Source organism: Camelus ferus, chromosome 2, assembly GCF_009834535.1.
Source record: "Camelus ferus isolate YT-003-E chromosome 2, BCGSAC_Cfer_1.0, whole genome shotgun sequence".
In the NCBI taxonomy this organism is placed as follows: Eukaryota; Metazoa; Chordata; class Mammalia; order Artiodactyla; family Camelidae; genus Camelus; species Camelus ferus.
The window spans coordinates 103,655,896-103,680,496 of NC_045697.1; the positions used below are offsets into that span (position 1 = coordinate 103,655,896).

A 24,601-nucleotide genomic window follows, 5' to 3' on the forward strand; every position below is an offset into this window, starting at 1 on the left:
GGCTTTGTCAGATCCGAGGCCAGAGCAAGCTAGCCAGAGCTGTAATTAATTGGGTACATGAAGCCAGACTAGGTACACCGGGGATGCTGGGGGGGGGGGGAGGATGCTGGGGAAGGGGGAAGTCCCGAAGGGTGGCTCCCTTAGAAGTGGCGCTGAAAGGAAGGAAACCTCACCACTGGGCTCTAACTTGGCATACGTCCTTCCTTTTGAATCGGCCACCAGACCTGTCGCTGTGGTCAGTGTGAAGATGCAGAGGTCCCCTTGGGGAAGTTCCTGACGCTCTGAAGTATGCCCTGGCATCCAGAAGAAAGAAGAGTGAGCATCTGCGTGTGAGAGCATGACTGGGAAATTAGACCCAATCATTTTGTATGCAGAGTTGATTTTAACTAAAACAGAAGGAAATACGCTGCCTGGGCTATTTGGTTCTTCACATTTTAATGAGGAACCTGACATGGTTTCTATTTCAGAGAGCAGTATCTTTATAAGAAGCATCAATAATTGGCACGTTTGGATAAAGTTGCAGGTTCAAGATAAACCTGTGTCAAGCAAGTGCTCTGGGCTTCCCTGCGCTACCTGGCAGATATAAAGGTCATATCTGCTGCCAACCCGTGCTTTAACATACCGAATGTGAGAAAACCAATCCAGGCATTGGCTAATTCTTTCAGGAATAAAGTGCTTTAGAGCAGAGAACTCACAATTACGTTGATTTGTTTTAATATGCTGAGAAGAAATGTTTTCCGTGAAAATGAAATATGTAGGAATTTAAGACCTTTGTTCAATCACTCAGTTAGTTACTGGTGCCCCCTGTGAGCCAGGGTCATGTTCTAGGCTCTGGGGATTCAACAGTGAACAAAATACCAAACCGCTCCTCTCCAGGAGCTGCTTTTTAAAGTCTGAGGTCTGTATACAGGTCCACCCATCACCAAGTGCACACGTGCTCCTTTGTATGGAATGTCTTCCCCCCACTTATAACTGGGAAAATTCCAGTCTTTATCTAAGAATTAGTTCAAGCATCACTTCTTTAGAAATTATTTCCAAACCTTCCTCTCAAAATGCACACTTGGCCACCCCCTCTTTTGTGGCTCTGTGTTTCCACTGTTCTACTCAGAATCCTTGGTTTTTCTTATTTACACATCTGTCTCTCCCAATAGACTATGTTTCTGAAGGTCAGGGACACGGGCATCTTTATGTTTATATTCCAGGTGTCCAGAGCGCAACTATGTTTTACATGTAGGGCAGTGGTTCTCAAACATTATCACACCAGAAGCATCTGGAGGGCTTGTTAAAACACCTATTCCAAGGCCCCACCATCAGAGTTTCCGATTTGGAATACCTGGGGGGAGGGATGAGGGGAGGATGGTAAGAACTTGCATTTCTAACAACCCCCAAGTGACGCTGCTGCTGAGCTGGGGTTCACACTTGAGAACCACTAAGTTAGTACATAGTAGATGCTCAAAAATGTGTCCAACCGATGAACGATTGCAACACGCAGGTAGAAAGAGGGGCTTGACAATGTTTTCCTTTCCAAGCTTCCAACTTCAGGTAAGTTACAAAGCCCGGCTTCATGCACAGCCTCAAGAAAGAACCAGCAGCCTGGCCCCCCACCCAACGGCCTCCTGTAATTACAAGTATGGTAACATTCATTGTGCGCTGTTCTAAACGCATCACGTGTTGAATAATTTAGCACAGTGACTCCTTGAGGTAGGTCTCATGAGTACCCCCATTTTCATCTGAGGAAACGGTGGCACAGGACAGTTAAACAACTTGGATGCGGGCTCTGTACCTAGAAAGTGACAGAAGCCAGGATCTCAACCCAGAAGGATCACTCCACAGCCCTCACACCTAATCCTCACGTTCGACTGCACGTTAATTACAGAAGATACAGAGCAGTGAAACGGGGAAGGTGGCCAGAGTGGGGGCCAAAGCCGGGTTCCCTTATCTTGTCCACGTGAGAGAAAGAGAGGGAGTGTCTGTCTGTGTGTCTGGGGGGGGGGGTGGGGGGGGGTGGGGGGGTGGAAGGTGCTGCATGGAGCTGGGGAGCCAGAGAGCAGACAGAAACAAAAAGAGAGGAAAAGGGGGAACTTGATAAGCAGTGGATGATGGTGTAGCCTTTTTCAACTAGGTTTCCGGATTTGAACCACAGGACACGGAAAATGACTTGAATGGCTATTTTCTCAACTCTCTCAAGGATGGTATATAACTGGGATCAGGGTAGACGCATCAGAAAGAAGTTAATCCAATACATACAAGGGCTGCTTTGAGGCATCAGGACTTAATTCTCGAACCTGGCAGAGACAGGCTGAGTCAAAGCAAGACTGGCTGCTATCAATCCATTCAACTTAGACACGATTTGATTTGGAAGGAATCAGGGGGTCCAGTCAGTGAAATATTATGGGGTTAAACTAACCTGACTCAGAAAAACAAGTAAATTCTTGATGAAGAGACACTAGCTAAAATCATAAAAGTCCTAGTTATCAACCCACAGTTAGAAAACAGATGGTGTGTTGTAAATCAGTCCTGTAAGTGAGCTGACCTGTAAACTGTCATTAACGCACCGCGTCCTCACTTGCTCCGCTGTGTAATCAGCCTTTTATCTCCTACCAGGGAAATCCATTAGCCACAGGCATCACTACTATTTGTGCCTCTTCTCGGCTATTAAAAACATTGTTGTATTAAATAATTCACCCTTGATGATCGGTCTTTGCTTTCATTAGCACCACATTCAGGGAAAAATAAGAATAGCTGTTTACAGTTTATGCTGCAGAATCAGGGATGTGAAATCTCTTTTGCGAGGAAGTCAGGAAGAAGACACTTCTGACACAGAGCAGGATGTGTTTGCTTCCTGCCCAGTTCCCGTCTCCCCGCGTTGCCCACAGAGCCCAACCCCAAGGAAGGGACGGAAGAAAAGGACCTGTTTACTATTGGATCTAACTTTCTCCTCCCCACACATAGACACACTCATAAACGCCTGTCCCTTTCCCGTCACAAAGACAAGGCGTGCCCACAGAGGAAGGCAGAGTGACTCTTCTAGATTTCCATCTTTCCCCCGAAATGACAGATCAGTCCTTTCATTTCTGCTGCCCCTGATCACAGGGATGCATGCGAACTAAACCGATTACTTACACAAAATCAACGACTTAAACAGATACCAGCTGATGGGATCAATAGAAAAACGACTGTCATTTTTATCAAAATTAAGAACATGGTTGTTAAAAAGCCATATTGATTCAGCTGCATGTGTCAACCTAAGCTGGCAAGTATACACTTCCTGGAGGAAATGATCCTTTTTCTCTCCAGAAGCATGGTATTTTTCCTTCCCTGAGAAATAAAGGACAAAATAGGCTTTAAGTGACTTTTTAAAGATAAAGTATATAACATGTTTCTTTTTGTTATATGCTCATTTAAAATGTAAGATGAAAAGATTACCTTCCAGGAACTGATGGAAACTACGTCCAATCATAAGTTCTGGTTACTCAAACCACACAGAAATTTCAGTGAAATGTGCCAAAGAAACTGCTCCAACAGCTTATCATCACCCAAAGGGGAAAGCCCTGGGGAGACGGGCTTCCAGGACAGGGCGGGCTGGAGGCAGAGGTCCTCAGATGCAGCTAGAAACAAATTTTGCCCCTAACTCCCTGGCCACAGGATTTTGTCTTGTCAATCCTGAGCTGGGTTCAGGAACCACAGAGCATGCTGTTGCTAAAGATCCCTTAAGCAGACAAAGCTTTAAGTTCCTCTGGAGGAGGGATTGGCAAACAAGGGTGGCGTAAGGAAGCCGTGTCCTTCTCACTCCGGCTAGTTCATCACTGGCCGGGGGGGGCAGCAGCTGGAGTTGGAGGGGGAACCGAGGGGCAGGGAAAAGCCTGGCTAAGTCAGTGCTACGCCGGAGCTCGCCCTGTACCACCACCTCCCTTCAGATAAGTGTGCATAGTCCCATATCAGCAGTGGAGCTGGCCTCTCTGCGTCAGTGGTCCTTGAAGTGGGAGGCAGTTTATAAATGTCTTCTAGAGCATTTGAAAATGGCTTACCAGGTGCTCCTCTTCTCCCATTATGGTTCAACTGGGTCTGGGGGAGCCCTGGTACCAGCCCTTAGAAAAGACTCCGTGGATTATCTTGCGTCACAATATTCTCCCTGCTTGGAACCATCTCTGTGTGATTCACACACTCAGTCAGAAGATGAGCCGCTCTCACACTCGAGAGGAGGAGATCAGTCTACACTTGCTGGGTACAACGTGGAGAACCCAGTTCAGTATGGAGCTACTCAGGTGACCACATGGACAGTTTCTCTTCAAGTGCTTTATGTTTTATTATCATTGTATACGTCACACACGTGTGTGACCATCAGTTATGCAACAATTATTGGGAACATACTACAAAAAAATCACCAGAGTATTGTACAGGACACGAATGGCTATATTCATTGTTTTTGTTTTACTGATGGGGTCTGAGTTGAAGCATTTTCCATCACAGGTTAGTCAGTTACTAGAGAAGCTAGTGATGACCGTAGCCTTGACAGCTGCCACTGATGATGGCTCTCCGTGACCCTGACCCTCACTCTTCTATGAGTTCCTAGGAAATTCACCCTGAATCACATAGTTTAGTAGTTAATTTTTCCTCTAAATTTTTACATAGTCTTTATTCTTGTTTATCCAAATTAGCTTAAGTTTCTTCCAAGGCAATAATTATACCTTATTCTGTTTTGTCTTTCCTATGTCACCTAGAATATCCATGTCCAGGAAGTAGTACCTGAGTGCTGATAACATGTCCTGAAATCACCTGTCTCCTAGGAGGCATCTCTGGAAGCACAGCCTGGAAAGAACACACCTGGGGAGGCAGCCCCTGCCTGAACGTGTCTTGTGCCCTGGACTGGCCATGCAGGCTCAAGACTTACAAAGCCTCTTTGAACCTAAGTTTTCTCATGCGAGGGAGAGTACCTACCCCTGAAGGCACTCATGTTACTCACATGGGGTTATGTATAAAGCACTCGTTATAGCTACGCAATAAAATTATTCTACCTTCCCCCCCCCACTCCCCTTCTGGAAAAACAGAGTTTCTTATACAGGGCTGTGAGAGTTCAAGTCTATTGGATTTAAGAATGGCTGAAGTGTCGAGAGGGAATAGCTCAAGTGGTAGAGCACATGCCTAGCATGCACAAGGTCCTGGGTTCAATCCCCAGTGCCTCCTCTAAAAATAAATAAATAAATAAATAAAACCTAATCACCTCCTCCACCCCTAAAAAAAGGCTGAAGTGGAAAGTAACAGAAGAGACAGATCAATGGAACATACAGTGAGCCTAGAAACAGGGCCTGGCGAGCATGCACAGGAGGGTCTGTACACGTTTGTGTGTGTGCGTGAGCATGTATGTGTGTCCAATGGTCACCATGGCTTTTAAATACCTGCTTGATGAGGGCCAGGTTTCTAAGAAATCAAGTCATACAAAGTCAATTGATATTAACAGCAGAACTGGGGGTGCTCCCACTTATTAAGAGGGGCTTATACGTTACTGAAGGGGTAAGCATGTCGTTGGATGTTTATTAAACATCCTAAGGTATCATCCCCACATGTGAGGATGGTCTGATCTGTGACTCTGAGGACATGACTTTCTAGTGGTCCAAGTTTCCACCCTGTGTGTTTCCAGAGGTCTTGAGGTTCAATTGACTTTTGTGGCTGGGATGGAAGTGAGGGCTTGATCTGTCCTTCTAATGGCACAAGGTCCAAGTGCTATTGACCTTCCTCTGCCAAACATGAACTTACTTAACTAAACTGGTGTCTACAGAATTACAGAGCTTGAGGCCATGACAACACCATCCAATGTCTGGTTTCCTTAGATCGTAGTTGCATAGAATTAGACTGACCTGTTCTATTATCCCTGACCTTCTTGTCTTAACTTCAGAGGGAGTAAGAGAGAAACGGAGACGGTGCTTCCTGTCATTCCTCGGAGTAGCCAAGATGTGCCTGGGAAGAAGGTGTGAGGGAGCTGCTAAGCAGACTCGAGGGGACAGGAGTCCACAGAAGGAGGGGCTTCACACCGCCCGATGGATGGTCCAGCACTGTTCACCGGGACTTAAAACCCCCTCGCAGCCTAAGTGCTTAACTCAGCACCATGGCCTCTTCATCTTAAATACTGCCCTGCACTAGGTTTCAAGTTTTTAAATCTCTCTCCTTCAGTCATCTCTATTATTTGCTGCTGAGTAAAAACTATAATAATGGCTGGTAAACATAGTGCCCATGATAAACCACATCAAAGGAAAGGAAATATTTGCAAATTTGAAGTGATGTTAAACATAGCCGAGAATCAGAACCATGCCTGTAAAAAAACCTGAAATAAGGAGATCCCTTGAGACATACGAGAAATTTCCAACTACCTTCTCTTTCTCCTCAAATTAAGTTTTCTTTCTAAAACAATTTATTGTTAAAAAAAGCCACTTTTTCTATTAAATAAAATGTTTTGTATTTTAGTAATCTCCTTTGAAGTATTATGATACTGTTGATACAATCTCTACCTTGGATTTTAATGATCTGTGAATATATTCTATTTTCTCTATTAAATCATAAATTCTTTGAGGGAAGAACCAAAGTCAGATTGATCTTCATAATAGTCAGAGTGCACAGGAGGCATTCAAACATCTAATAGAAGAATGGATGTTTTGTTTAATATTATTGAAAAAAATGTAAATTATTTTTTATAGCAAGTACAAATTAAGATTTTATGAATCAGGTTGAGATCCTAACCTTCAAACCACTAATTTGTCACTTGAATCATTCTAATCATTCCTTACCCATCTTTCTATTCTCCATCTAACAAATATTTATTGAATACCTGGCATCGGAGATAAGTTAATGAATAAGATATGCATGGTTCCTGGCCTGGCAGAACAAAGTCCAGTGGGTGCTAAGTGCTGGGACACTGTTTCATAAGGAAAATTCATATGGAATTCCAAGTAATGAACTTGTAAGTGCAGTTTTTAGCTAGACAGGGCCTTGATTTATTCTTACAGATTGGAACATCATAGATGGATATGCATCAACTGACAAAACAGACAGAAATTTCAACCCCTGCCAATATCAGAGGGATGTTATCAAGAAGACTGATACAGGTGGAAGCACTTTAAGTCTTGGGCGTGACTGGTGACCTTTTAGGAAGTTTCTCTGCGCTCACTGTCAGCCATGGGTAAACACTGGGTTCATGAACACACAAGATTATAAGATTATAGAGGCTATATGATTACAGAATCAGAAAGTTGTAAGACTCAGCCCCTCATTAAGGCCCGGACTCATTGGGCTGCTGCTGCATTTCAGGGAAGTGCTTTTCCAGAAACTTAATGTTCTTGGGACTATTTCCTATTTTCTTTTATAAAGGGTCAAATTTAAATAACTAGGACTCGATGGTTCTTTTTTACAGCTCACAACAGGCTTTCCCATAAATGAACTCTCTCCATCTTATCATAATTCTCACTTTACAGAGGTAAAGACTGAGGCTGAGAAGGGTTAAGGAAAATCCACCGTTCACAGCAGATACTGGCTGCAGACTGAGCCAACACGGGGCGCCTGCTCCCCGTACCCTGCTGCCTCTCTACAACAGCCATGAGGGAGGGGAAGTCAGTCCCTCCAAAATGGCTTTACAGTAAGGACTGTGCTGCTGCAGGTAGAGCATAAAACAAGGAAACACTAGCCTTAGAAGTAGCCCTCACCCAGCTCTGAACAGAGGCGCCCATCTACCCGTCCAACTGTGATGTTGTGACACAGTATTTGGTCTTCGTCCCCAGTTCCTAGTACAGCTTCTAAAACCCTTGTAACTTCCCGAGTGATGGGGTGATAAGAGCGTCTTTTGTTATATTTGAGTCTGTCCCTGGTGCCTGGCTCAGAGGGTTTAGAGAGCTCCTGGGTTGGTGGCTGCACCCACGTGCAGGGAGGGTGGCGCACCCAACTCCGCGGGACAGGAGCTCCTGCACTTGCGACCCTCTGGACCTCGCCCTACGTACCTCTTCACCTGGCTGTTTATTTGTATCCTTTATAATCAATCAGTAATAGTCAACAGCGTGCTTCGCTGGGTTCTGTGAGCAGCGACAGCAAATTATTAACATTGAGGAGTCGGTTGCGGGAATCCCTGATTCGTAGCTAAGTCAGACTGACGTGAGAACCCGCCGCTTCCTGCTGGCACCTGAAGTGAGGGGCAGCCTTGTGGGACTGAGCCCTTCATCTGTAGGGGCTTCGGTAACTCTGGGCAGTTAGTGTCAAGAGGAGTTCAACTGCAGAATACCCAGCTGGCGCCTGCAGAGCGCTGGAGGATTGCCTGGTGTGGAAGGCCCACACATCTGGTGTGAGCACAGAGAGTTTTCCTTTCCCAAGCATCCATTCAAAAGCACTTTTGAGTGACTTCCAGGGCCAGGCATTATTTTGAGCAGAGGGGTTACAGCACTGACCCAAACAGAAAGTCTCTGCTACCTTGTGATGCTTTGTTCTAGTTAGCGAAGATAGACAATAAATAAATTAACCAATGATTAAGATGTCACGAGATCACAAATGCTAAGAGGAACAGTTAAGCATGGTAGGTGGGGAGAGAGTGATGGAATGTATTATTTCATATGAGGTAGTGAGGAAAGGCATCTCTCCTAAAATGACATTTGACCAGAGACTTGGTGAAACTGAAGGAGGGAGCCACGTGGATATCTGGGGATGGAGGGCAACCTAGGCTGAGCCAACGCCAAGTGTAAAGGCTCTGAGGACGGTCCTTGGTGCCGCGGGACCATCCCACTGCATCTGGCCACTCCATTCACTCTCCCACACAACTCTTCCACGTCTTCTCCTCTCTTAGCAAATCTCCAACACCTCCTTGCCTTTCCTTGTCCTCCACCCCTGACCTTACTTGCCACTTCACTGCGAAAATATGATCAGAGGAGAACTTAACAACTCCTAGAGTTGCTCAGGTTTTTGTCCTACTCAGTAAATAAAGCCTGGTCACCCAAGTGTTGAAGCAATGCCCATTGTTTGTAAAATGCACAACAACCTAAACAGACAAAAAGCGTTATACACTGTGCATGTGATTTAAGGTCATGCAACGTAGAATTATCTGTTGATGTTGTGTGCTGATACCACTGAACCCACTGGGACAGCCCAGTTAGCTCAAAGGGAAGCATCTAACTTTTAAGTTGAGGTCTTGGGGTCTCTTTCACTATTTCTGTAGCTCGACTATTTAAAAATGTGGAACCAACTAAAGCTCACACGTCTATGGGTCTAAGATCGGGGGCAAACTTGCAATAATGTGATGCTATAATCTTAACCAGTGGGAAAATGTTACGGCACGGAGATGGGAAGGAGCGGGAGGAGGGTACTCATCTAGTTCTTTAGTCCCAAGCTGAAACAGTGTCCCAGAGATTCCAGACCGTGAGATACTCCAAAGTGCTACGTAGGTCTCAGCCCCCTAGTTGTGGCTGTGACTTCTCCCCTGACCATCTTCCAAGAGTCACAGGAGTAAGAGATGTCACTCTTCTGCAATGCGGAAAACCTAGGCTACAGAGCCATTTACTGGACACTGACTGTATGCTGAGCTCTACACTCATTCTCTGACTCACTTCCGGGGGGGCCCAGGCTGGCCTGCATCCTTTGTCTGCTGAGGGTGCTCCTGGGGAGTGATGATGCCGGGTCCTGGAGAAAACCCTGAGGGACAATCCCAGTTCCCCACATCTAGTGACCAGGCAGGCACACACCAAGCCTTTTCTTCCAAACGAATGCAAACCAATATTCACTTCTGTCTCATTTTGACTCCCTGCAAATTCTGAACTGGCGAGTCTAAATTAATGAGGTTCGTTCTGCTGTGGGAAGGGATCTGACGATTTGACTCTTCTTACTTTGTGGACTGGAGCTAGCCTTTCAGAAGGGATGGTAAGGCTGAGGTTTACTACTGGAAGGTAATGTCTTTCATGAAAGATGCAAAATCCAACTGTTTAGTAGGGGCTCTCTCCCTCTCCACTTCCTTCACAGCTTGTAGGAAATGAGGTCCCTCACTCTGTTACTCTAATTGAATTCCAACTTGGGTAATTACACTATAATTAAATAAATTCTCCCCATAGTTTTAATTCACTGACAAATAGTGCTAGTCAAACAGCCACATTTCACTCCCAGAAACACATCCCCACTCCATTTCAGTGATGAGAGGAGTGATTTGTATTTGGGAGATGTGTGTATGAAAAATGCACAGCTCATAAAATATTTTAGGTATCATTCACGATTACATATGCTTTTCTCAGCATGAGATGACATTAATTTCTATTATCATCTTTCATCTAATTTCTCATACGCTGGGTGCCAAAAGAAATAAGACGGTTAATTAGCATTTCTTATTTTTAGAACAGTTTTTGCTTAGTTTACCAGTAGCTTATGTTTTTTATTTCTAAAGCACATTTCATCATCCCTGGGAGACAGACTGGGGGAGGTGTTATTGCTTCCCATTCTACAGATGAAAAAGTCAAGGCAGCATTCCCCCCAAGTGAGGAAGCCAGTTACTATCAGTACCAGCACTGAAAACTAAGCTTTGTCTGGTCCCCTGGTCCAAGGCTCTATCAAACACTGGGTCACTAGCAATCACTTCAGTTTTACTAATGAGAAAATAATGCAGCACATTTGTGACCTAGGTCACTGGTCATTAATTTATCATAATTAATGATTTAGCCCAGGAGTCAGAGGCCTGAGAACTGGGTTCTGTTGCTGCCCTTGGGTCATGAGACTACAGAGATGCTTTGCGTCTACATGTTACGACTTGGTACAGTTTTGAACTGAAAGAACAGCTCAAAATGTGATGCAAAGTGGTGCCAAAGGATTCCAATTTCAATTTTACTCTAATGACCTTTCCTAACGGGTTGTGGATGGCTTTTTATTAAAAAGATATTAAAAACAACATCAAAATACTCACAAAGAGCAGCAGTAGCAGGGGTGTGACAACGATGCCCTGGAAGAAAGAAAAGAGATGATGATCATTTATCTGCCTGGAAAGCAGGACACTTTCTTTGCCGTTTTAACTCTGATGCATGGAAACGCTTATCCTGCTCATTTCTGTTTGACAAAATCTAGGAGCTAAAGAAGAGGGAGCCCCAGTCTCATCTCTCCCGACCGTGAGCCTTAGCATCTCCAGGATGACAGTTCGTATCTGGCATCATTAAAAGTACAACCACCAATCTTCCTTAAACTCGACTTCCCTTTTTTCAACCTAAGTTCCCTTCCACGTTGCATATGTATCACTGGGGTGGAAGCTGGCAAGCTTTCTCACTCCAAGGCTTTCAACTCTAACTTGGATAAAGTGCCCCTTTTCAAGAGAAGACAGGTGGTTTCGTCCCAGTTGGGGTCCCCTCCTGAGCAAAGACCACGTCAGCTGTGATGAATGAGATGCCGTGACTTTGTAATGTGAACTGATCTCCCCGAGGAAATGAGCTGGGATCTCAAAACTCATTTCACTTGATTAGACTCCACGTCTCGGAGGTGGAAGGCAAGTCTTTCATCTAATTCAGCCACACAGGACCACCTCCGTCCCTCTGCCTCCCCTAGGCAGAAAGGAGCAAAAGATTTGTTTTCTTCGATAACAGGGAACAGTCTGAGGCTGTTGTGATGAGGCAGGATACAAGCTTTTAGGTTTCTTGAAGGTAAATCTTTAAAACGAGGTGTTTGAGTTGGGAGTTAATGTGACAGGTTTCAGTTTTTGAGCCGCAGCTGATTATTCGTCCCTCTTAGTTGTCCCTTTATCTCTCAACACTTCATTATGATTTATATAAGAAAAAGCATTTCATATTTTTATTAATGGATTCTACTTGGAACTTGAAAATTCCGAAGCGTCTGCATGTGTGTGTGTGTGTGTGTGTGTGAGAGAGAGAGAGAGAGAGAGACAAGACAGAGACAGACAGACAGAGGCTATACCGTGCCCAGGATCCAGGTTGGGGACCACTCCATTACTCCTGGGAAAAAGTCCTTTTGGTATTAACATATGGAAGTCCTCTTGTCATTAGTAACTAAATTCTTTTGGATGCGGCCCAGAGGGGATGTTTACCTTACATGAACATTGCTACCATAACCTTCTTAGGCATATACACATGTGAATATCCACACAGACTTGTTTTCTTGCTAAATAATAGAATAAACGCTTCTTTACTGTGCAAAATTTTGCAATTGTCAATAGGGAATACAACATTTTAATTTAAGTGCTATATTTTACAGTCTGTTTATTAAAACATGGATTGTGGCTTACCAACTCCACTGGTGCCCGTGAAGCAAGTTCTCATCAGCACCACTGAGGAGCGCTCCATGTGCAAAATGCCAAAATAATTTTGAAGAGCTACTATCCTTCAATGACATGGAATCTATTCAGACTCCAGGAGGAATTTTGCAAGGCCGTGTGGAAATGGAAATATCTGGCTGTTTCAGGCTATTTGGGATCCATCCGATTTCAAGTCAATTTGCTTAAATGTTTATCGAACAGCCACTTACATGCCAGGTAAGGTTCCAATTAATCAGAAGAAATCATGAAAACTGATCTCGCAGACAGGGGGTGAGGATATTTCAGGAAGAGGGCAGGGCATTTGTAAAGCTATAAAAAGTTGAACAGGACAAGAAGAAAAGTATGAAGTGGAGGATTCAGAGAGCAGATCATCAAAAGTCTTGTAAGCCAGGAGAGGGAACTTGGAGCTGGTCCTTTCAGTGGCAAACTACTAAAGAATTTAAAGTGAGGGTATAACGGTTAGTAGATAATTTAGTATATGGAGAATGGATGTGCCTTTGCCCATAACGTAGCCAGTTTTACCTTTGTTATCTATCAGTTCACCCAAATTCAGGTAAAAGAACATGGAAACTTGCATTAGTGTTAATTATGGAATATCAATAACACTAATAACACTTCTGAGAAGCAAAGTACGGTATCTGTGACAGGATGAGAATTTTCAGCCCGGAAGAAGGCTGAGCATTGTCACCACTCTGGGAACATGTGTCTTATATCAGAGGAGTGGAAGCCACACGGGTGTCATATAGGACATGAGGACTTGTGTTCTTCCTGGTGCCCATTTCATTTTCCTTTGCAACAGTGCAATAGCACCAGTATGAGTAATAATTAGTAATAATACTAGTACTATTAGTGGTATTTTGCTTCAGTACTTTCATGCATATTAAAAAATTTGACCCTTCTCTATTGAGGGGGCTGGGTTACATGATAGCCTACTTTATGGATGAGGAACCCGATGTTCAGAAAAGCCAAGCAACCAGCCCAAAGTCACACAGCAAATAAATGGCAAAGCCTGGACTACAGCCTGTCATACCCAACTCCAAAGCCTAAACTGATGCCACGACAGCCCTGGTCCCTGGGTAGCAGACTAACAACCAGTACAGATTCCCACAGAGTTCTGCTCTGGTCATGTAGGTAGGGATTAGTACGATCTTGGCCTCCAGTTGATAACTTAGAGATGATCTTATTCTGGAAGGCAGAGCACCATTATCTGTAGGTTTTCCTGCTTGAATATCTCAAGTGTCTGGTCACCAACACAAAACAGCTCTTACAAGGACTTCTGAAACCTGTTCATAAGATATTAAATGTTTCCTAGTGGACAGGATCTGTCTTCTAATTCTAGATTCAACATTCCTCCCTTATTTTCTCAAGAATGGCTGTTAAGTTCATCAACTAAGAGCGAATTGTTATAGAGGGGAGGGTATAGCTCAGTGGTAGAGCACATGCTTAGCATACACAAGGTCCTGGGTTCAATCCCCAGTACCTCCCTCAAAAAGAAAAAAAAAAAAAAAAAAGAACGAAATCTTGCCATTTATGACAGCATGTTTGGACCTAGAGGGTATCATGTTAAGTGACATAAGTCAGACAGACAAAGGCAGATACTGTATGATCTTATTTATATAGAGAATCTTAAAAAAAAAAAAAAAGAATTGTTACATAATGCTGAAACCTGCTTTTCAGTTGTATTATGAAATGGGTCGGCCATGGTACCATTAATCCTGACAAGATTAATGGCACCAGAATTAAGTTTTGGTGAAGTTGTTCTAAGTATTATTAGAACAAGAATAGCTAATACTTATGGAGTTTTTGTTTTTTTCTTTTAGTTTCTTTTTTTTTTTTAGGGGGGAGGTAATTAGGTTTATATATTTATTTACTTTTTTAAATGGACATACTAGTGATTGAACCCAGGACCTCATGCATGCTAACAAGCATGTGCTCTACCACTTGAGCTATACCCTCCCCCACTTATGGAATGTTTATATCAGATGATGCGCTAAGGACTTTATGTATGTTATCTTCCAGAATCCTCACAACAACCCTCTGCGGTAGGTACTAATACTGTCCCCATCTACTCAGGAAGGAAACTGAGTCTCGGAAACACTGCGTGAAGCAGGAAAAGGCAATGCCAGAAATTCAGCCTCTGTCTCCATGACTCCAGAGCCTGTGAGCTCGAATGGTGTGAATAAAATCTTTACAATCGTACATGATTTCTCCAGGTTTATGTTTTAAGAATAAACTTGAGAGGAGCTTCAAACTCAGTACATCTTTTTGATGACGTGAAACAAATTGAGATAGAAGACTGTGTGTGACATGGTTGATACACTTTTTTTTTTGGGTCAGGATTTTTTTTTACACATATCACTGGTAAGAAGGGTAAACTAAAAATTTCAACTGTAACTACAACAGTCATTGGAAGCCAGAAAGTCAAATATGTTATTTTCTCTCAAGTATACAGAAGGTTCAATGTGATTCCTTCTCCTTTCTCTTTCTCAAGTAAATCTTATACAAATGGATAAAACCAGAGAGGTGGTGAAAAAAATTTAAAAAGGAAAAAAAAAAGAAAAAGCCCAAAGAGGTGGTGGATGAGCACATCTAGCAAAAGGTGTTACCCACCTCCTTGAAGATTCAAGGTCAAGACATAGTTTTAGCATCCTTGCAACTGAGATGGTGTGTTAAGCTTTTTGACTGCAACACCTGAAGAAGTCAAGTCACAAAGTGACTGGCTTTGACTGTCTCTTAAAAACCTTCAGAAAATCCATTTACACCTCTGATGTGAATATATTTCAATGACTTTAGCGGAGATAGAAAAAAAGTGTCAAATCTGAGACACCGAGATTTAGTCGCACTAAAATACAAACCAGAAGCTCTCCAAATAACAACAAAAACAACAAAACTGTGAATGCACTTCTCTTGGGAGGAGGACTTATAAAAAAAGGCAAAACCGAAGTGAATTATCATTTTTTGTAAATAGGAAAAAATGATCAAAAGGCTTTGCTGCAATCACCATTGTGATCACACAGATACTAAAACTAACGTAGGCTTCTGTCACCAGGATATGAAATGTTGGGCCCTGGAAAGGGTGCTTTTTATTTTTTAATTAAAGGGCAAGAACTCAATTTTCATAGAAGAATAGAATTTCAGTTTTGCAAGGCATCTTAGACGAGACTGGTCCCACTGGACTCGTAAATGGGACTGGTCCAGTCCTCATCTGAAGTGCACCCCTCCTCGGTCTGTCTCCCTCACTTGCTCCTGGTGTGCAGCTGTGATGGCTGCACCTTTGCCAGAGAACCCACAGGGAGACCACTGCTCTTGCTCTCAAGGCTCACACTGGCCTGGCTGAAGCCCTTTCACGAAGAGGGAGCTCATTCATATACTGAGCCCAAGCCACTTCCACTGCTGCCCTGTCTTCCCCTTGGAGCAGCTTAGGGCACAGCTCACCCCTCCTTTCTTGGGATGGCCTCTTTGCGACTGCTTTTGAATGATGTGCATAAAATCTCTGCGCTCTTCAACTACTTCCTCAGGGCCATAGTCTAAGAGTAATGCTGAAGTGAGCGATTGGGTCCCCATATGAGTCCTGTCCTGGCTAAAAGTCCTCAGGCCCTCCCACTGTTCCTCCTGGTGGGGAGGGGGCAGTTCTGAGCCTTCATTTAGACATAATCGCATCCAAATGAATTGAAGAGTCCACAGCACTTGCTTAATAAAAGTTGCCAAAACTTGGAAATAAGGCCAAAAGAGGACCACATGTCCTCTCAATGTCACCCTGGAGCCTTGTCTAATGGGCCAATCCAAGGATTATTTAATTACCTCGAGGGAGGTACCTTTGTTTGATTTCTTCTTACCAGTGATTAGGGCCCAGACTGTGAAATTACATGTTAACTTACAAAATTTTGTCCAGTAGAGATGGAAATAATTTCTATCTAGTAGAAATAAAACAACCATAAAGGTTATGGTTTTATTACCCTGTGGGAATTAGCAAGTTTTATCTCTAACACAGCAAACTTACTTCAATATGTTTTTCTGAAGGACTACATTACCTCTGTTTCTATCACTCCCTTGAAGCCAACTTTACCATCTGTCTGGTTCCTTCATTATTCAGTTAAATACATGTTTGGCATGTGTCTATTCTATATTTGTAAGAAAAAAGTTGTGTTATCAACTTTTGAAAATAATGCTTTGACAACTTCTTTACTCTCAACCTTGTATTTATATTAATGCAAAGATTACCTTTTTTTTTTCTTTTAAAGATGGATGCCAGCTAAAACTCACAGACTGTCTTCACATTTTGTTCTGTGGTCAATACCTAGTAGTATCTTAAAAAGTAGGAGGAAAGTTTATTCCTCAAGAATGAAATTACATTAAACCAACATGAAATGAGTGACATTGGCCAACACATCCTAAGCAATAAATTATAAAGGGGTGGTATGGGGAATTTTGGAGACATATCAATTTAAACAAAATGGTCAGGGTATATGGTCTCCAGAGAATACGACTTTATAAACATGGATGTCAAAATATACAGTTGAGTAAACTTTACAGAAGAAAGAAAGAGGCATTAGTAGTCTAGGGAAGGTCAGCTGGAAAGAAAGTAGTGGTTGAGTGGTGGGTAAGGGCCCCTTTCCCCTCCTCTGCCTATACTTTCCTCTTTAAAACTGGGCCTTCACACGTAAATCCAGAGAAAACTCTCCTATGAAAAGATACATGCACCCCAATGTTCAGAGCAGCACTATTTTCAATAGCCAAGACATGGAAGCAACCTAAATGTCCATTGGCAGAGGAACAGATAAAGAAGTTGTGGGTGTGTGTGTGTGTGTGTGTGTGTGTGTGTGTGTGTGTGTGTGTAATGGAATACTACTCAGCCATAAAAAAGAATGAAATAATGCTGTTTGCAGTAACATGGATGAACCTAGAAATTATCATGCTAAGTGAAGTAGGTCAGAGAAAGACAAATATCGTATGATACCACTATATGGGGAATCTAAAAAAAATTATACAAATGAACTTATTTACAAAACAGAAATAGACTCACAGACATAGAAAACAAATTTATAGTTACCAAAGGGGAAAGCAAGGGGAGGGCTAAATTAGGAGTTTGGGATTAGCAGACACAAACTGCTATATATAAAAAAGATAAACAACAAGGTCCTACTGTACAGCACAGGGAACTATATTTAATAGCTTGTAATAACCTATAGTGAAAAAGGACAGGAAAAATAACATATAATGTGTATAACTGAATCACTAGGCTGTACACCAGAAACAAACACAACATTATAAATCAACTATACTTCAATAAAAACAAAACAAAACAAAACTGGGCCTTCAAGGAGTAAGTGCCTTAACATGCCCAAATTAAGCATTTCTCAGTATGTTCAGAGCTGTCAGGGGAAGGGGGGGATCCTAGCAGCTGATACGAGTATTCTGGTTGGTTTATCAAGCACAGTGCACAATACAGACAGTTGCATCAGACTCTTTGAGTTTGATAACACCAGCCATTGAAAACATTCAGTTAATTCCCTCTAGTCTGAGCCCGTGCTTGCCAAGAAAAGGCTGAATAATAATTTTGTTTTCCATGTAGCATTTCTGGTAAGAAGAGAAGGAACTCACCAGTTGACACTAGTCTTCTAGAACACAACCACATTGGGGTGCGCTAATGACGGCTAAGTTTCTGGACCTGCAAAGCTAAGGATCTATTCCTAGAATGTGGTGACAAGGTCACCCTGTGAGGACTTGCAGGAATAGCTGCTGGCTTGTCTCAGTGGCATCCATTTAACTAAACAAACATTTATTGAGTGCTAACTGTATGTCAGACATCATGGATGCCATGGGGAAAAGGATTTCAAAGTCTCCTAAGCACATAAAACTTTGGTCATTTTGAAGTGGACTGTTACATAAAACTCTGGGAAATAGCTTTCTGTGAAGTCCTTGGGGTTGTCTTTGAAGAATATCTTGGAAGATCTTTGTTCTTTCGTTCCTGTTTTTCTTCTCCTACAACTGCTGTTGAGCACTGTTTATCCTCACTAATGCACTTAGAGTGATTTTTGGTTTTTCAAGCCAAGTCTCTGATGTGATATGTATATATCTGATCTTTAATTTATGTTATGGTCCATGCCCATTAGGAGTTCCCATTAAAGAAAGCACTTCTGACCTGTCCCTCTGTAACTTCAATGCTTCTGTTAAGAGATGCCTCTACCATCTTTTTCTCAAAAGACTGAGACGTTTTTTACAGACCAAAATGGAGGGATATATAGACATAGATATAGATTATATGTATATATAACCATTCTGGGTGTAGTTCAGAGAAGATTAAAGTGGTGGAAAATTAAAGAGAGACCAACTAGGAGGTTGTTCTGTAACCCAGAGAGGAGTTGATTTGGGCTAAGGAGATAGAACTTAGTGATCAAATTAGAAAGACATAACACATTCAAGAAGTATTTGAAATGCAGACTGGCAGATTAAATATTGGGGGTGGTGACAAAAATTTATGAGTATAAATATAAAATTTATAAAACAATTTTAAGTGAACTTCTCTGTCACTAAAGTCACATTTTGAGGATAAATCATTAGACACTGAAGTTTGGAAGGAAGTTCAAAAAAGAAAGCAAGGCCAGAGAAGTTTGGCTTGATGTAGGACCAAAGTATGTGTTGTATACATAGATGGGTTTTTTGTTGATAAAGTTGCAAATTGTCACAAGAAAAGACGGTTTCTTAGTCTTCTGAATTAAGGGATTTTTGACCAGGTAGGTAGACTATAGATTCAATTACTGAGCCAGGGTAGAATTGGGATGTACAGATTAATTTTTTCTTAGGGAAGATGCTGAGTTTGAGGTGTTTACAGGGCCTCCAATTAGAGATACTGTAAGTAGCTGGACATACGGGACTTAGGCTCGGAATAGCGTGGACAGTGGCTACAGATGAGTGAGCCCTCAGCATATGGTTGGTGATTTACTGTTAAAGAGAAAATTAGAATTTAAGGAATGTAGAATATATACTGAAACTCAGAGGAGGCCGAGAAGAAAACAATTTCAGTAAGATGACTAGCACGGAAATTAAACTGGAGTAGACTGAGGGCTGAGAAGGAAGGGGAGAAAGGAAGGGAGGGGTCAACTCTGTCAAGAAGTCTGGCTGGAGAGGAGAGGAGAGAAATAGAGCTGTAACTCGAGGGGAGTGAATATGAGGTAAAGGAAGTTCGCTGTTTGCTTTGTTTTTGAAAGGAGAAACGAGGATTTCCAAAATTCATAGAAAGAACCAAAAGGGGGCAGGGGGATGGAAGGGGGTAGGGGGATGGAGATTTAGTAGAGAGAAGGGATTATACTTAAGACACCTAAGAAGGCAGCAGGGAAGGAGTTCCAGGGCACAGCTGGAAAGTTTAACTTCAGGAAAGAGGTGGGGCTGACATCTTCATTGTAAAAGGAGAGAAAAGGATAGATTAGGTACAGACTTGTAAGCTTGATGCTAGAAACTTGAAGAATGTCTATTTCATATATTAAGCAGAAGGTGAAGAGTTCTACTAAAATGAGGGGAAGATGGGTTCAGAGAAAGGGGAAAGTCAGTGACTGGAATCCTGGGCTGTGACTTATGGGAGAGGGTGCCTAAAACTGTGAAGAGGCTGAGATTTGACCATACTTGAAGATAACAAGTTAGCCTGCCATAGCTTCCTGGATACTGGAAGCAGACACAAGACTCCCGGGTCAGAGCCAGAGGACTGTACCATTCACACACAGCACAGCAAGCGGCCAAGTGTAATGTCACCATACGTTCCCCTTGCCCCCAAGTCAACAGGGTGGTGCAGATGGGCTCAGGTGGATGCCTGCACCTATGGTGGACTGCGTTACAGCAAAGGAATACTAAGTTTAGGGAACCCAAATCTTTTACAATGGGCGGTAAGCAAATCTGCCATTTACTCCAGAGGGAGACACTATTTCTGTCTCTCAAGGTTGTTCATTATACAAACATTCTTGGAAAGAGAGTTAGGAACAAAGCATAGTCAGAGCACAAGTTGTACAGAAATTCAAGCAATACATGGAGAATTGTCTTCCAACAGAGGAAATGTCAAGCAGACCAGTCCAGTTGATATTGGTCACCTAAACATTTGAGCTATCAAGCTCATTATTGCTCCCTTCAAATTTCATCACTGAGCCAATGTCCTTATCCAAGGAAATGGTCATTAGATAATCATTTTGAAATGATAGGGCAAAATTCTCTCCAAGAAAACATTTATCCTCTAATGCATCTTGAACATTATGATTCAAATAAGTGAGAGTCGAATCAAGTGAATTGACTTCCAACTCATAATTCACTCTCACAATTTTTTAAATGGCAGAATTTAAAATCTTTTTGAAATCTAGACCCTTGCCAGGTTGAACTAGGGTCTGTGGACCCTCACCTGGAAGCTTGTCAGGAATTGCTGAATCTCAGACCCCATTCCAGACCTACTGTGGCACTATCTGCTTTTTTAACAAGATTTCTTGGTAATACGTAGACACATTGAAATTCCAGGAAGAACTGATTTAGGCTGTAGAGCAGAAGTAGGCAAACCATTTCTGTATAAGGTCAGATGGCAATTATCGCAGGCTTTGCTGGCCATACAGACTCTGTTAAAATTATTCAACTCTGCTATTGTAGCTGGAAAGCAGCCCAAACGACAAGGAAACAAATGGGCATGGTCTGCTTTGATGCAAGGGCTACAGCTTGGACGCCTGCTGTAAAGTATTGTTTGGGATTCGCAATTACATTCAAAACAGAAATAAGTTAGTGCAACAAACTTATTTTTCATGACTTGGTTTTTAGCAAACAGCACAGCACGTTCCTTTGTAACTGCTTATAATGGGCTACTTAATTATCCAGTCTCCCAATTTTTCTCCAGACTGAAAACAAAATGATCAGTTAAAAGTGTGTAAAAATCTACTTTGTTTTCCTCTTTTGGATCTTGGCCGTGACAGTTGCACAGGCCCAACTGCTGCTTCTCCTCCTTTTCTTTATGATTTGTCAAAGATAGAGATTCAGTCATTTCAAACTGTTAGTTTTTTCAGGACCCCATGAAGTAATCTGTCTGGGCCAGCAGATAGAGTCTGCTTGTCTTGGGCCCACTTTCCTTTTACCAGTATTTACTTTACCACTTCTAATCTGAAGATGGTTCTGTTCACCAAAGATGAAGGAAGCAAAGGGAAGGGTGAGTGGGGAGGGAGAAATGAAGGGTGCTGAATAGCAGGCAGAATGTGTGGAGTTTAGGGTCCTGATATCCAGAACTTGTACAAGAGAAAAATGATAGAAAGCAGAACACAAGAGGGGGATAACACATACCCTGCTATTCAGAACTATACAGTGACATATGTTAAAGTTGAAAAACAGTGTTCAAATTTAGGATTTTTCCTTTTCCTTTTTAATTGCAAAACTCTATCTTCTTTTCAGACCATGTAAACTCATAGATCTGTATTAAAACTATTAACTGTTAACTTGGATTTTTCCATCCAGATAAAGAGTGATAAGAACTATATGAAAGTCAACAAAAGGCCAAAGTGAGACAGATGTGGGAATTTTCTGTATTTTCCAAGAATCATGTAAATGACGTCTAAGTTTATAGACTTAATATGCAATAAATGATTTTCCAAAGAAGCTCTATAAAAATGCTTATCTGTATTATTAGACCAAAAAGGCAACAAAAGGAAATTAAGTCAAAATTTCCCTTTTGATGACATAAGCTTTCATAGCTGCAGGAAAGACTTGCCAGGGTTCATATTGCCCTGCAGGACTCCACTGAGGCACACAGCTGCAGTTTGAAATGTTGCAATTTCATTTTCCCTGGAAATGCACAGTGGCAGCATATTAAGGATAACAAGTAGCACAACAAACATTTTACTCAAAAGCACAACTCTCATGAAGTGTCAAGAGGATGATCCCACATCCCGCAAAGGTCAGCCAAAGCTTCTGTGGCTGGATCTTACACAGAGACGCTTGCAGTATTTCTTGCTTTGGAATCACTGCTTTAATGATACCAAATACCACCAGTGTAACAAGGACCAACATTTATTAAGGCATACTATGTACTAGGAACTGTGCTAAGTGCTTTACAAATATTACCTAACTTAAAATTCCAACAAGTAAGTTGATTATCCCAATTAAATAGATGAGAAAAGAGAGGCTTCTAGAGACTATGGATAAGTTCTAGGGAATACCAGGAGGCAGAACCCCAAAGGAATAAAGCCAAAGGAATAAAAAGAAAAGTTGAGAGGTCAAGAATGGGCCAAATATATGAAAACAAATATATGCATATTTATGCATGACTGGGACAGTGTGCTGTACACCAGAAATTATAACTGACTATACTTCAATTAAAAAAAGAAAGAAAAACAAACAAACAAAGAAGAGGCCAAATGAAAGAAAAGTTGTTAGAAAAGAAATAAAAGAGCAAAGGAGGAAGGAGGAAACTAAAATAAAAAGATATACAGGAAGTGGGTTGTCAGAAACCAATACAAAATATGTAATATAAATTAAAAACAGGGTCACAGATCACACATACAGTCTGCCAGTGGTGTATGAATATATGAAGAGACTGCACTAGCAACACTGCATATGTATTACTCACTGGCTTAGAAGATTCGATGTGCATCTAACATCCTGATCGTTGATGCCTATGCAGAACAGTGCTTGGCACATATTAGGCACTCAATTAATTTTTCACTGAATACACGAATGAATGAATGAATGAATGAGTATGTGTCCACAAGTGCTTCTCTCAGGGAGCAGCATTTCCACTTGATGAGAAACACACACTTTCTGAAATGCTTTAAAACCCTTACCTTTGTGACAATAATGAGACTAGTTGAAATTTACTGACTGCCTACTTCATATGTGTCAGGAACTGTTCTGTGCCCTTCGTACGAACTAATTCATTTGGTCCTCACAACAAACCTATGAGAAAGGTGCTGCTAGGATTCCCATTTTACAGAGGAGAAAACTGAGGTGTCCAGATAGAAGAATACAAAATTCCCAAGCAATACGTGGCAGAATGGGAAACAAGCCGTGCATCTGGCTCCAGAATCTATGGTCGCTGCTGTTATGTGTTTACATAGTGGTTAGGAGTTTTTTGAAAATGTACAGATACTGGAGAATTCTGGCTTATGGGGATATTAGAGGTAATTTGCTGTCTCAGTTAACAGATTGCAAAGTTGAGGCCCAAGGAGGCAGTCTCTCTTACCCACAGCCTCAGGGTTGGTGGAAACACTAGGGCCGGGACACTAAGTGTCTCAAATTCCCCACCCAGTTCTTTATTTCTGATACCACACTGCCTCCTATAAACCAGCTGAGTAGAGCAAACTCACATACAGGAGACCAGACAGCTATTACTCATATTATTAAATAGGAATAATTATTCATTATTATTATTTTATCATATGCATAAAGCAAAAAAAGACATAGATAACACAATTAGAACAGACCGTGGAAGAGTTTTTGGAAGGAAATTAAAGCTTGAAGTAGATGCTCTCCTCTTCTCAAAAGGCCTGTGAATTGCCAACAAGGCTATATGGGAGGGCATTTTTGCAAAATTTTGCAAAAGCAAGGTAGGGATGTGGGAGATGGACAAGAGGGAGAGTATGAGGGCCAAAGAGGATGGAGGAGGGAGACAATGAAAGGGGATCTGTGGGAGATTTGGGGAAGGAGCTTTTAACGTAGATCCCTGTATGTTAAAATAAACTTCCAGACAACAGTAAATTGATTTTCTTTTAAATAAGATATTGAAAATAACCACTTAGTCAAAACCAGTGTTCAAACTAACACTAGACGTTTATTATAAACAAACAACAAACCCAGACCATGTGTACACCTGTGAAATGAATGGGTTTGGCACAGCTCACCCATTCCTTTTGGACGTGTCTAAATGACAGCACATGCGGCTGTTAGGCCTAGCTATGACGATCAATACTGAGTGTAAAGATGGGCAAATGAAGGGAGACAGCTGCACTCCACTTGCCTTGTCTCATATGTCAATGGTCCGATTTACTCTAGCTTTTGTAATATTCCTTAGCCAGAGCCAACTGGTCCTGCACTCTGTGTCTCTGAAAGGCTTCAGCCAGGAGGAGGTGGATTAACCAACGGTCCCAATAAAGGTCTGCTCGTGGTGTGAGCATCACTAGTCCACGAGTCCTCCCACCATCACCAAGGCAGAGGCAACAGGCAGGGTCCCGATGCTCAGGCTGACTTTGGGGAGTCTTTTCTTTCCTGACCCAACCCTCACCATCAATGTCTATTTTAAACAGGCTTCTCCTTAATACATCTTTAGTTTTACTAAATTTATTCAGTGCGCAAGAGAAGGAAAATACATAATGTGATACTGGGGTCTGCAGG

At 42.1% G+C, this 24,601-nt stretch overlaps 1 protein-coding gene across 2 annotated transcripts in view; it reads right to left on the reverse strand.

The window, feature by feature from the left end:
* The window catches only part of SLC10A7 (solute carrier family 10 member 7), a 223,498-nt gene that overhangs the window by 48,491 nt on the left and 150,406 nt on the right, over nt 1-24,601 (reverse strand). For both annotated transcript variants that reach the window (XM_032464468.1, XM_006187224.3), the window contains one exon: nt 10,910-10,945. In XM_032464468.1, the coding sequence (XP_032320359.1) occupies nt 10,910-10,945 (36 nt within the window). The remainder of the gene's footprint in view (nt 1-10,909; nt 10,946-24,601) is intronic.